Here is a 12,926-nt window from a genome sequence, read left to right as displayed (position 1 = left end):
ATCACTTAGCAAAATGAAGGAGTGAAGTACTGATCCCACAACAACCTGGATGGACCTTGAGACATCACGCTAAGTGAAAGCAGCCAGTCACCAAAGACCACACGTTGCGTGATTCCATTCACATGAAATGTCCAGACCAGGCAAATCCACGGGGACAGAGAGAACGTTAGTGATTGCCAAGGACTGTGGGGGAAGTAATGGGAAATGATCACTAACAGGTTTCTTTAACGGGCAATGGAAATGTTCTGGAACCTGAATGAGTGGACAACTCTGTGACTGTGCTAAAAACCACTGAATGGGCCGGGCGCAGTGGCTCATGCCTGCAATCCCAGCACTTTGGGAGGCCAAGGTGGGCGGATCACCAGGTCAGGAGATCAAAACCATCCTGGCCAACATGGTGAAACTCTGTCTCTACTAAAAATACAAAAATTAGCTGGGCATGGTGGCGCACACTTGTAATCTCAGCTACTTGGGAGGCTGAGGCAGGAGAATCACTAGAACCAGGGAGTCGGAGGTTGCAGTGAGCTGAGATCACGCCATTGCACTCCAGCCTGGTGACAGTGAGTCTCCGTCTCAAAAAAAAAAAAAAACAAAAAAAAACCACTGAATGTACACTTTAATTAAAAGGGCAAGCAAACTTTCTACTTTGATAGAGCTGTTTTTTTTTCTTTTGAAGGTATCCATTAGTATCTTCATTTAATATTCACAACTCTATGAGGCAGCTATTTTACAGATAAGAAAACTGAGGCTCAACAAAATCACGAGTCAATGATGGAGGCAGGGTAAGAACCCAGCTCACTGTCCAGTCTAAACCCCCACTCCTCGTCACTATGCTGGTTATACTGACTCCTAATGAGTGGAAAGGGGAGATTTCAGCTGGACACAAGAAAGGACAGTCTAACAATTAGAACAGTGCCCTCCCACTCACTGGCAGTTCCGGCAGAGACTGACGACCACTCACACGGGCCACAGAAGGGACTGCTGTGTCTGCAGGAGGGTATACCTGCTAACCCCTTCACTGCCTTGCAGCTGAACACACTATATACTCTCTATTCTAAATCTCAGACACCTAAGGTTTGCCCAATCTCTATGATATTTAAGCTATTCTTGGTTCTATATACTTAAGAAACTGTAGTTTTCCTATAATTTTTAAAAACTTTACACGTCCTCTACTGTCCAAATTAACATTATTTAGATGCTGAGATGTATTTCAATCATTGAACAAAGAATGGGAACTAGAACATGAGCCACGGAAACATGCAGTCAGCTGGTATACTTACTGTGAAGTTCATTCCCTTGACGGGGAGCTTCAGGTGTTCAAATCCCACTATCACTGTATACTGAGTGTAATTCAGGTAGCCAAGGTGAGCCACAATAATCTCTGCACATTTCTGCAAATACACAGGAAGATTTGCCTTTAAAGAAAGCGAGACTCACGCTCCCGCCAAATAACCCATGAAGTAACACGTTTCAACAGCAGATGAGCAGAACTCATCGTCTCCAGGGAACTCGCCAAAAGCCCAGAGAAAGTCAGATGCCAGCCAAACACAGTTCCTAGAAAGAATGAACCAAATGGGTATTTTCGGAAACATAATATATGATTTACACCAATTAGAATCTTTCTGCTTTGGATGACTGAAAATAAGTCACTATGTAAGAAAGTTAACAGTGCAATGCAAGCCTGACATTTCCATAAATATATAACACTAGAGCACAGGGGAAACGTAAGCTAAGACACGTCAATGCGGATGCCGCGGCCTAATTTGTCCTCCCTGGCCCAATTTTGCGATTGCTATAATAATAAACAGAGTGAATTACACATTCTTCTTTCTCTCCTTTTAACGTGTCACTCTCTACATGGAGCCCTCTTTCCTCTCCATCCTGCTCCCTCCACCCTCCACTCCGAGTCAAAGCAAAGGCTGTGTGCACAGCATCAAGTGCAGATGTGAGAATATGTGTGCTCCACGGTTGTCAAGAGCCCTTCCTTTTGTCCTTTAGAATTAAAAGCCAGGTCTCTTCTGCTTTGTTATCCCCTTCCGGAGTGGCAGGGAGGACAAACCCTCATGCAGGGATACAGAGGTGCACCCACCAGCCACGCACACAGAGCCAGCCACTCCTTCCCAGCAAGCTCTGCCCCGGCCCTGCCTTTCGGAATGTCGCTCTCCACCATCCTGCTGCTGCCCAGAGCAAACGGGTGGTTCTCTGGCTTTCTAATAGGGCATCGCTCCAATGACTGGTCAAGCCTCGAATGTCTGAGGTCAGGTAAGAAAACAGGTGTGGGTTTTACACAGCAGGCTTAAAAAGACCAGAGGGTGGCCAGGTGTGGTGGCTCACGCCTGTAATCCCAGCACTTTGGGAGGCCAAGATGGGCAGATCACTTGAGGCTAGGAGTTCAAGACCAGCTTGGCCAACATAGTGAAACCCTGTCTCCACTAAAAGTACCAAAAATCAGCCGGGTGTGGTGGCAGGCGCCTGTAATCCCAGCTACTCAGGAGGCTGAGGCAGGAGAATCCCTTGAACCTGGGAGGTGGAGGTTGCAGTGGGCCAAGATCACGCCATTGCACTCCAGCGTGGGCAACAAGAGCAAAGCTCTGTCTCAAAAACAAACAAAAAGACAAGAGGGCAACTGTCAGGGAGGGGGATGAGGAGTGGGGTTAACACAGTGAGGTGCTGACCTAAGGGAAGGAGGAGAAAGCAGAGAGGAGGGGAGTGTGCAGGGGGCTGAAGGCAGCACCAAGGTCACCATCTCATCTCACCAAACACTTCAGCCCACTAGCAGCCCTGGGCCTGCACCGAAGCCCCCAGTGCTCTGCAGGGAGGAGCTGTCCTACAAAGGGGCTAAAAGCCCTCTGGCTGGCCACCCACCCACCTCTCACTCTCCTATGCCGAAGCACAGGTCATCTGCTATTTTCATCACATTGGAAAGGGAAGCCAAGGCTTCCTTTCCACCTGATCAGCTCTCATTGCAATCTGCTGCCTGCCCTCTCGGCTTTAAGTGTGTGGTCCACCTTCTCGACAAAACTAAATTCACCTTTCCCCTCTGGCAGTCGGGTCACAGGATGATGTGCAGAGGCAGAGGTGGCTAAGGACTATGCAGGAAGGGATGGCTTAAAATTTGTAAATACATTTTTGCTGGATAGACAAACATCTCTTCCGAGTTTAAAAATTTGTCTCACTTTTCAGGGATGTTTGGATGTTTTAATTAACAAAAGAGCTGTATCTCAGGCTGCATATACTTACGAGTTTAAAAAAACTACACCAGCGATTCTGGCATCCCAAGTTCAAACCATGGTTCTGCTGCTGACTATGATGTACCTCTGAAAATCACATGATGGTACCTCAGCTTTCTCATCTGCAAGGCGTCGAAAGCCTTGCTACCTAAGTCAGACAATGGCTTTTCTTTACAATAGGAGAAAAAAAAAAAAAAAAAAAAAAAAAAGCAAGCCAGGCACAGTGGTGCACACCTGTCATCCTAGCTACTTGGGAGGCTGAAGCAGGAGGATTGCTTGAGCCCGGGAGTTCAAAGCCAGCCTGGGCAACATAGCAAGACTGTGTGTTTAAAAAAAAAAAAAAAAAAGTAATATGAGGGTGGTAAATATCTCTGTAATGTAAAAATTCCATGTTTTTTAAAGCCAGGGCAATGCTCCTTGCAAGGTTAGAGACCTGAGTAGACAGGGAACAGAAGCAAGATATTCCCAAGGGGTAACACAGTGTAAAATGAGGTAGGGCCAACAACGGAAGCGGGAAGAAACCATGAAGATGCGCTGAAGGGCCATACTCAAGGTGCACAGCACGGCGGGCACATCCAAGAAGGAACGGTGCAGGCCAGCCAGTACCCTGGCAGCCTGGCCCTGCTTGAAGCAAAGGCTTTAGGTAGGGCAACCCACTTGTCCCGATTTTAAAACAGAAAGTCCTGTGTGCTGGGCAACCACTCAGTGCAAGCAAACCAGGACGATGGGTTTCAACAGCTCCAAATAAGCAACCCCTGACTAATGGTCCACTGAGCCTCAATCTGAGAGGCAGCACAGCAAGGTGGGTATCATCAAGCTGTCCAGGTGGGAGTGGCCGCCAGGCCCTCGGATGGGAAGAGAGAAGCTTCTTGGGCCATGGTCCTGTCTGACACTCATACCTGTTATCCCTTCAGCAGTACTGATCGCACCCCTCCCGCACACAGGCCTCATTGGGGGACGTAGGAATGCCTCAGGCTGCACACGTAAGGCACACTCACACATGTTATTCACCCTGATCTTTACTGCTTTCCTAAGGCAGGCAGGGAAGGCTTGATCCCAACTTTACAGATGGGGAAAATACACTGTGGAAGCTGACTCAGCCCCTGGAAGCAGAATGAGAGGCCAGTCCCACGTGATCCTCCCATCCTGCCCTCCCAAAGTGCTGGGATTACAGGCATGAGCCACCGCGCCCAGCCCTTGAATTCTTTCTTCCTAGGAAAAACAGGGCCAGTAAGTATGCATGGTGGTTAAGGCCACAAGCTTCAGAATAAAAGGGCACAGGTTTAAATCCTGGGCCCTGCACTTAATATCTGTGTTACCTCGGGCAATGGTTTAGACCTCTCTAAGCCTCAGTTTCTTCTTCTACAAAACAGGCTCTAATAGTAGTTCCTACTTCACGGACCTGCCATGAGGATTGAATGAGACAATGAGTGGACGGTACTTGGCATGACACCCAGCAGAGAAACTACTTGCCATCTGGCTTCTGACATTACTTTTCTAATCCTATAAGAAAATGCACTGCCCTGTTTCGATGCTCTCCAAGTTCTCCACGCTGCCAATAACCTGTTGGGCCTGAGGTGGACTCCTTGCTATAGCAGGGATCTGGTTCTGATTCTTTGGACTCTGAACAGAATACAGTGCCAATGAAATCAAGCGTGAGGGCTCATTCCCCACTGTGGACCCCAGGTTTCCTATCCCTTAGCCACACTGTGCTCTGAAGTAGATGCTCAAAAAGGTAGGCCCCCGACCCCCAAGAGGCCCAGGTACTCGGCTTCACACAGACGGATTAGGGCATGCATCACTCGGCTGGGAACAACCCGAAGTCTCAGTCAAGAGTGACCATGCTCTTCCGCAGGTTCTGTTCTCTTGCTTTCCTCCTCTGCCCCAGCCTGGTGCTGCCCCAAGCCCTGCCCTGGCATGAAGAGCAACAGAGGGCGGGTGAGGATTTCCCCTTATAACAGTGCGTGTTTATCTACCCACGAGGAATAAAACCATGCAGCTGCAAAAAAAAAAAAAAAAAAAAAAAGAGTGACCATGGAAAATTAGTCAGGCCTGGTGGCACACGCTTATAGTCCCAGCTACTTGGAAAGTTAAGGCAGGAGAATTGCTTGAGCCCAGGAGTTTGAGGCTGCAGTGAGCTGTGATTGTGTCACTGCACTCCAGCCTGGGTGACAGAACAAAAACCTGTCTCTAAACTAAACAAAACAAAACAAAAACGAGTGACCACAGCCGGTGGCAGACGTTCATATGAGGTGGCAGCCCATAACGTTCATTAGGGACACACTGGGCAGAAGGTCACACACACAGTAAAAACAAGTACCACGTATGCTCAGGGTGGCTGGCAGTACGTGTGTGTGCATGCATATGTGTGCACATATGTGTGTTTATGGATATGTGAATGCATGTGTACATTTATAAGAATTTTTAAGGGTATCCAACCATAAAAATAAGTAAGTTTTCTCATGCCATCTTGGGTATGACTCCATTTTTTTCACTGAAGAACAATTTCTCGAAGCCTCTTACCATGCTATCTTTTACACTGGAAAGTGGCTCTGTAATTAAATGTGTACGCAGCCTGAGGACTGACTGTGGGGCTCACCCCACACACTCACCCCTGCACATGTGAGGGTCCTTGTCCGGTTGTGAACTTTGTTATGAATGTACATCGTGGTTCCATCTTGAGCTACACCATCGACTTTAACAGTCATGGGAAAGCTTGTCTTAATAGAAGTTTCTACAAAAGAAAAAAATTCAGTGTTAGAGGCCATGCCAGGCACATCACACCTACAAAGGTGCCTTCCTGGCTCTATAATGACCTTGGAGCCAGGAAAACGCAGAAAGCCCATAAGGTCCTTAGGCCGCATTGGCCTCAGCACATTTGAAAATCTCTTAATTGCCCAGCAAAGTAAAAGCCTGTCCACTAGATTCCAACCCAGCACCCAGGGGTCTATGTTAAAAAACCTGCACTTCAGATCCAGCAGTTTCACTTCACACACAAAAAAAGGGTAAATACTTCATGGCTAATGAACTTATATTTTTAATTTCTCACGTACATTTTTGACTTACCGAATTCTATACCAAAAATAGAAATAGATTTCTTATTTCTTCTGATTATAGATTTTTCTAATTATATTCTCATTTAAAAAAAACATAACAAAATATAAAGATAGCATTAAATACTAAGAATTTCATCTAGAGATAATCACAATTCATATTTCGTGTCTATCCTTTCAGACCATTTTCTAGACATACAAATACGTAGTAATATGAATTTTTTGCTTTCTAAAATGTTACAAAGAGGGGATAATTTTTTTGTAATACATATTTCACTTCATTTACTGTGGTCATGGGGTTATCTTTTCAAATTCTTTCTCAACCAGAGTGTCTCATGTGAAGCACAGAACAGAAAATGATTTGGGTATCTTCTCAGTTCTCCCTAGGATGCTATAAAACTAGTGCCACTGTAGATTGACAGAAGCTAATTCATCATAAACAATGGATGCATTAGGGGAGGGTTTCTCAGCCTCTGCATCACTGACATTTTGGGCCAGATAACTCCTTGTTGTGGAAGGGCGGGAGGTGTCGGCACCTCTGCCCTCTACCCACTAGATACCAGGAGCACTCCCTCCTCCTCTCCGTGTGTGACGAAATTGTCTCAAGACATTGGCAAGTGTCCCTGGGGGGTCAGAACCATTACTTTAGGGCATCAGGTCTTAATTCTCTCCCAGATCCTCACTGAAAAAGGCTGCCAGCTGTAGCGTCGACACCATGCAGCCACTGAGCTGAGCTGACCAGGACTCTACAGAGGATGTCTATCTATCGCAACTTTCTCTCCCACTGGAAGACATTTAAGGGGTTTCCAATTTGTTGCTATAATGAATAATAACGGACATCCTTATACATCTATCTTTGAGCACTTGTCCGAATATTCTGAAGTCAACATCTAAAATACGATGTTTCTTCGTACAAAGAAAAATCATTCCAAAATGTCAAGCTCCATACCTTTTGATTGATCCAACTCAACAACACATGTCAGCCATAGTTGCTGATTGTATGTAGACAGTGGATTTGAAAGTATTTGAATTGGCTTTAGCTGAAGAAAAAAAAACAAAGTAATCCATGTGACCTTTTCATTGAGTCTACCAAATACCTCATCATTTTAACACACAAACTTTACTTTTGGCAAAAAAGGCTTCAGTGTTAGCTCTGAAACACAAATGTGAGGTCTTCCTTTTTTTTTTTTTTTTTTTTTTGAGACGGAGTCTCACTCTGTCACCTAGGCTAGAATGCAGTGGTGCGATCTCGGCTCACTGCAAACTCTGCCTCCCAGGTTCACGCCATTCTCCTGCCTCCGCCTCCCGAGTAGCTGGGACTACAGGCGCCCGCCACCACGTCCAGCTAAGTTTTTGTATTTTTAGTACAGACGGGGTTTCACCGTGTTAGCCAGGATGGTCTCAATCTCCTGACCTTGTGATCCGCCCACCTCGGCCTCCTAAAGTGCTAGGTTACAGGCGTGAGCCACCATGCCCGGCCATGAGGTTTTCCTTTCAACAACATAAGTGACATTCTGCCTTTCAGAAGAAGAGATGACTAACTTCCAGCAGTAATTCATGTCTGTCTCTCACAGAAATCTCTAAGCAGACACTTTCCACACTTGGACCCTTGGGGACAATACACTTACTTAAATACCAAGAAAAAAACCATCTTGGAAAAAGAATAAAATGAGCAAAATGATGAGATACATAATAAGATAATAAAGAATACCAAAGGAATGCTTTCATATTTATAAGATAATATATCTCAAGAATTATTATTTTTTGAGACGGGAGTCTAGCTCTGTCGCCCAGGCTGGAGAGCAGGGGCATGATCTCAGCTCACTGCAACTTCTGCCTCCCAGATTCAAGTGATTCTCCTGCCTCAGCCTCCCAAATAGCTGGGATGACAGGCACCTACCACCACACCCAGCTAATTTTTGTATTTTTAGTAGGGACGGAGTTTCACTGTGTTGGCCAGACCGGTCTCCAACTCCTGATCTCGTGATCAGCCCACCTCGGCCTCCCAAAGTGCTGGGATTACAAGCATGAGCCACCGCGCCCGACCAAGAATTATTTCTTTAGTATCCATATGCCAGGCAAATTGCTCTTTGACGTCTGCTATTTTTAGCTTTCTGAAAGAAAATCTTAACACCCCTGGGGAGAAAAATTAGAGGTGATGATGTTGCCAGTGGTTCTTCTGCAGTGTCTTTTAAAAGACGTTATATTGGTGTTTAATAGCAGCAGGCCACAGAGAGAGTTACTGAAGCAGCCCACCCATGGTTCCAAAGAAAAGCATTATTTGAATGCACCGTCTTTGGAGGTGAATGTGTTTTTTCTCTTTTCTTTTTCTTTTTTTTTTTTTAAGACAGGGTCGCGCTCTGTCACCCAGGGCTGGAGTGCAGTGGTGCAATCATGGCTTACCGCAGCATCAACCTCTCAGGATCAAGTGATCCTCCCACCTCAGCCTCCCAAGTAGCTGGGACTACAGGTATGCCCTACCACACTCAGCTTATTTTTAAATTTGTTGTAGAGACACAGTCTCCCTATGTTGCCCAGGCTAGTGTCAAATGAATGTGTTTTTGTGTCTTAATACTTCTCTGTCAGGGTCTCAATAAAACTCCCTAGGACTAAAGATTTGCCTAAAAACCATCAAGGCAGGAAATCTCTCCAGGAATGAGCTACTGTCTTAGTGAAGTGAGGATGGTCTCTTGGAAGCAAGTCAGTTCAGTGGAATGGCTGCTGTGTTCAGTGTCAAAAAGAGACTCACACCCTGAGAGACAGCAACTGCAAAAGATGTACTACCACCAGGAAAGCCCATGGCGGCACCTCTTCAAATCAGATCATCACGCCAACAGTGGAAGAAAACAAAGCAATGCAAAGGAAATGTGAAAATAGGCTATGCAGAGGGCCCTTTCAAACTAGCAGTAGCAAAGAGAAGAATCAAATGGTGTAAGTTTTAGTACTTTTTCTTCTTTTGACTTTTTGCAAAATTATAAGGGTAGAAAACTAGCAGGGAAGTGTGAGAACAGAGAAAAGGGGGATTTGGGGTCATATAATCAGATTTAAACTATATATATCATGGTGCCTCGAAGATGCAGGGCAACTGTGTTCAATTTATAGGTAAAGTTATGTTTCACACACAAAAAAAGGTTTAGTTGTCCGGGCTCTCACAAGTTAGTATTTATTCAAGGAAACCAAAATTCTCCAATTGAAAGAACCTCTGTTTTTCTCTAAAGGTGGTAAAAAGTTAAGGTTTTTTTTTTTTTTTTTTTTTTGAGACAGAGTCCCGCTCTGTTACCCAGGCTGGAGTGCAGTGGCACGATCTTGGCTGACGGCAAGCTCCCCTGCCCGGGTTCACGCCATTCTCCTGCTTCAGCCTCCCAAGTAGCTGGGACTACAGGCGACCCCCACCACGCCCGGCTAATTTTTTTGTATTTTCAGTAGAGATAGGATTTCACCATGTTAGCCAGGATGGTCTCAATCTCTTGACCTCGTGATCTGGTCACCTCAGCCTCCCAAAGTGCTGGGATTACAGGCATGAGCCCCCTCGCCCGGCCAAGTTAAGGTGTATTTTTTAAAGGATTTTTCATTTAAACTGAGTTCACACAAGGAATACAAAGTAATCATTAGAAAGAAATGTACCATTAGAAACCTGACAGAGGCCAATTCTTAACCTGGGCAAATATAAGAAAGATAAGACACCTAAGTGGTATCATTATTAAAAATTACAATCTGATAGGACTTACAGAGGCAGGGAATCAGGATGAGTTAACCACTCTTTGGAAATGAACAATTGCTCCCTAAGAGGTAATACCACCATCTTCCTAAGTACTGAGGTGTTTATTACAGCAGAAATGGTGACTTTAGCAAACAAGAACCCAGAGGCCAGCGGCCAACAACGGAAGATGAAATGTGTTGCCTGAAAAGCAAGCCACAAGGCAAGGGCAGGCTACCTTAAAGACTCTAAGCAGAACCATTTCTCAGTGACCTGAGGTTTATAATACACCCCACCACCCAGCTGCCACTCAGACCCAGTCTTACCTTTTTGCTATTATTTAGTGAAAAATTAGCTGCAGAAGTCTGGATCACTTTAGGTCCTAAAGTGTAACAGAAAAGGACAAAAGCAGATTATAGCGATATTGATAATTATTTTTTTCCAAATTCCAAGAAAGACTCATACATTACACGGAGATGACCTTAATTTACCTAGTTTTTCTTTAGAGATTATACAATGTGTAAGTAGAAGATACAAACACACAAACACAGACACAGAACATCCACTCTGCTGTGCTTCACGACTTCCCAACACAAGCTAACCAGCATGACTGGCATACAACACAGAGGGTTTCCACAGGAAACGCCCTGCTAAGCTCTCAATGAGAGCTCTCTCTACATGCATGGGCCCAAGAAGGCATTAACTATAGAGACTCTGTCTTATATATCCTGCAAAATATAAAGATTTCTTCCAAAACCTAAGACACACTTATCTGCTCATCCAATTAATCCCGTCTTCCAAAAATACTTATTAAGGGCTATAAACATAATATATGCTAATATAAGCAGGAAAGCATAAAGTTTTAACTGAAATAATAAGTATACGAACCTCACATTTTCCCAATTTTTATTGTGATAAAATATACATAAGATTTGCCATCTTAACCATTTTTTTCTATAGATCCAAGAACTTGACATCTTAACTATTTTTTTTCTCTTTGCTCTTGTTGCCCAGGCTGGAGTGCAATAGCACAGTCTCAGCTCACCACAACCTCTACCTCCCAGGTTCAAGCAATTCTCCTGCCTCAGCCTCCCGAGTAGCTGGGATTACAGGCATGCGCCACCATGCCTGGCTAATTTTTTATTTTTAGTAGAGATGGGGTTTCACCATGTTGGTCAGGCTGGTCTCGAACTCCTGACCTCAGGTGATCCACCCGCCTCAGCCTCCCAAAGTGCTGGGATTACAGGCGTGAGACACTGCGCCATGCCCATCTTAACCATTTTTAAGTATACAGTTCAGTGGTAGTAAATACATTCATACTGTGCAACCATCACTGCCATCCATCTCCACAATTCAAAACTGAAACACTGTGCCTATCAAACAATTCCCCATTCCCCTCCCCCAGCCCCTGGCTGCCACCACTCTACTTTCTGTCTTGATGATTTTGACTACTCTAAGTACCCCATATAAGTGAATCTTACAGTATTTATCTTTTTTCCAATGGCTTATTTTACTTAGTACAATGTCCTCAAAATTCACCCATATTATAGCTTCTGTATGAATTTCCTTACTTTTTTGTTTTGTTTTGTTTTTGAGACAGCATTTCACTCTTGTTGCCCAGGCTGGACTGCAATGGCAGGATCTCGGCTCACTGCAACCTATGCCTCCCAGGTTCAAGCGATTCTCCTGCCTCAGCCTCCCAAGTAGCTGGGATTACAGGTGCTCACCACCACGCTCGGCTAATTTTTGTTATTTTAGTAGAGACGGGGTTTCATCATGTTGGCCAGGCTGGTCTTGAACTCCTGACCTTGTGATCCACCCACCTCCACCTCCCAAAGTACTGGGATTACAGGCGTGAGCCACTGCACCCAGCCAACGGTTTTCTTTTAGAACTTTGAATGTATCAGCCCACTGCCTTCTGGCCTCCAAAGTTTCTGATGAGGTTATCTGCTGACAAACTTACTGAGGATCCCTTGTATGTGATGAGTCACTCTCTTACTGCTTTCAAGATTCTGTCTTTGGCTTTCTACAGTTTGATTATATCTTGGTGTGGGTCTCTTTGAGTTCATCCTACTTTGAGTTTGTTGAGCTTCTTGGATGTTTATATTCACATTCACCAAATTTGGGAAGTTTTCAGTCATCACTGCTTGAAATATTCTCTCTGACCCATTCTCTATCTCTTCTCCTTCTCAGACTCCTACAGTGTGTATGTTGGTCCATTTGATAGTGTCCCAAAGGTCCCTCAGTCTCTGTTCATTTTTCTTCTGTTTTTCTGTTCCTCAGACTCAAAAATTTCCACTGTCCTATCTTCGGATTCACTGATTCTTTCCTCTACCTCTTCAAATCTGCCTTTGAATCACTCTAGCGTACTTTTCATCTCCAGAATTTCTTTTTGGTTTCCTTTTAGGTTTTCTATCTTTTTATTCATACATTGTTTTCTTGACTGTCTCCATGTCTCTTCCTTTAGTTGTCTCAGCATCTTTAAGACAGCTGTTTTAAAGTCTCTGCTAACAGATCTGTCATATGGTCTTCCTTGGAGACAGATTCTGACAGTTCATTTTTTTCCTTTCGATGGGTCATATTTCATTGTTTGCCTTGTGACTTTTTTTTTTTGAGATGGAGTCTTGCTCTGTCGCCCAGGCTGGAGTGCAGTGGTGCGATCTCGGCTCACTGCAAGCTCTGCCTCCCGGGTTCACAACATTCTCCTGCCTCAGCCTCCCAAGTAGCTAGGACTACAGGTGCCCGCCACCATGCCTGGCTAATTTTTGGTATTTTTAGCAGAGATGGGATTTCACCATGTTAGCCAGGATGTTCTCTATCTCCTGATGTCATGATCCACCCACCTCAGCCTCCCAAAGTGCTGGGATTACAGGCGTGAGCCACCACGCCCGGCCGCCTTGTGACCTTTTGTTTAAAAGTAGACACTTAAATCTAACAATGTACCTC

General features: G+C 44.8%; 1 protein-coding gene across 4 annotated transcripts in view; it reads right to left on the bottom strand.

Annotated features, from left to right (window-relative positions):
* TMEM181 (transmembrane protein 181) overlaps nt 1-12,926 on the bottom strand; it is a 96,924-nt gene that overhangs the window by 44,295 nt on the left and 39,703 nt on the right. For all 4 annotated transcript variants that reach the window (XM_054491538.1, XM_063666781.1, XM_054491541.2 and 1 more), the window contains exons 3-6: nt 10,307-10,362; nt 7,233-7,323; nt 5,843-5,964; nt 1,281-1,391 (exon numbers count right to left, since the gene is read on the bottom strand). In XM_054491538.1, the coding sequence (XP_054347513.1) occupies nt 1,281-1,391; nt 5,843-5,964; nt 7,233-7,323; nt 10,307-10,362 (380 nt within the window). The remainder of the gene's footprint in view (nt 1-1,280; nt 1,392-5,842; nt 5,965-7,232; nt 7,324-10,306; nt 10,363-12,926) is intronic.

This window comes from Pongo pygmaeus, chromosome 5 (assembly GCF_028885625.2).
Source record: "Pongo pygmaeus isolate AG05252 chromosome 5, NHGRI_mPonPyg2-v2.0_pri, whole genome shotgun sequence".
Lineage (NCBI taxonomy): Eukaryota > Metazoa > Chordata > Mammalia > Primates > Hominidae > Pongo > Pongo pygmaeus.
Note: the sequence above shows the minus strand (reverse complement) of the source record. Positions and strands in the feature narration are given on the sequence as shown.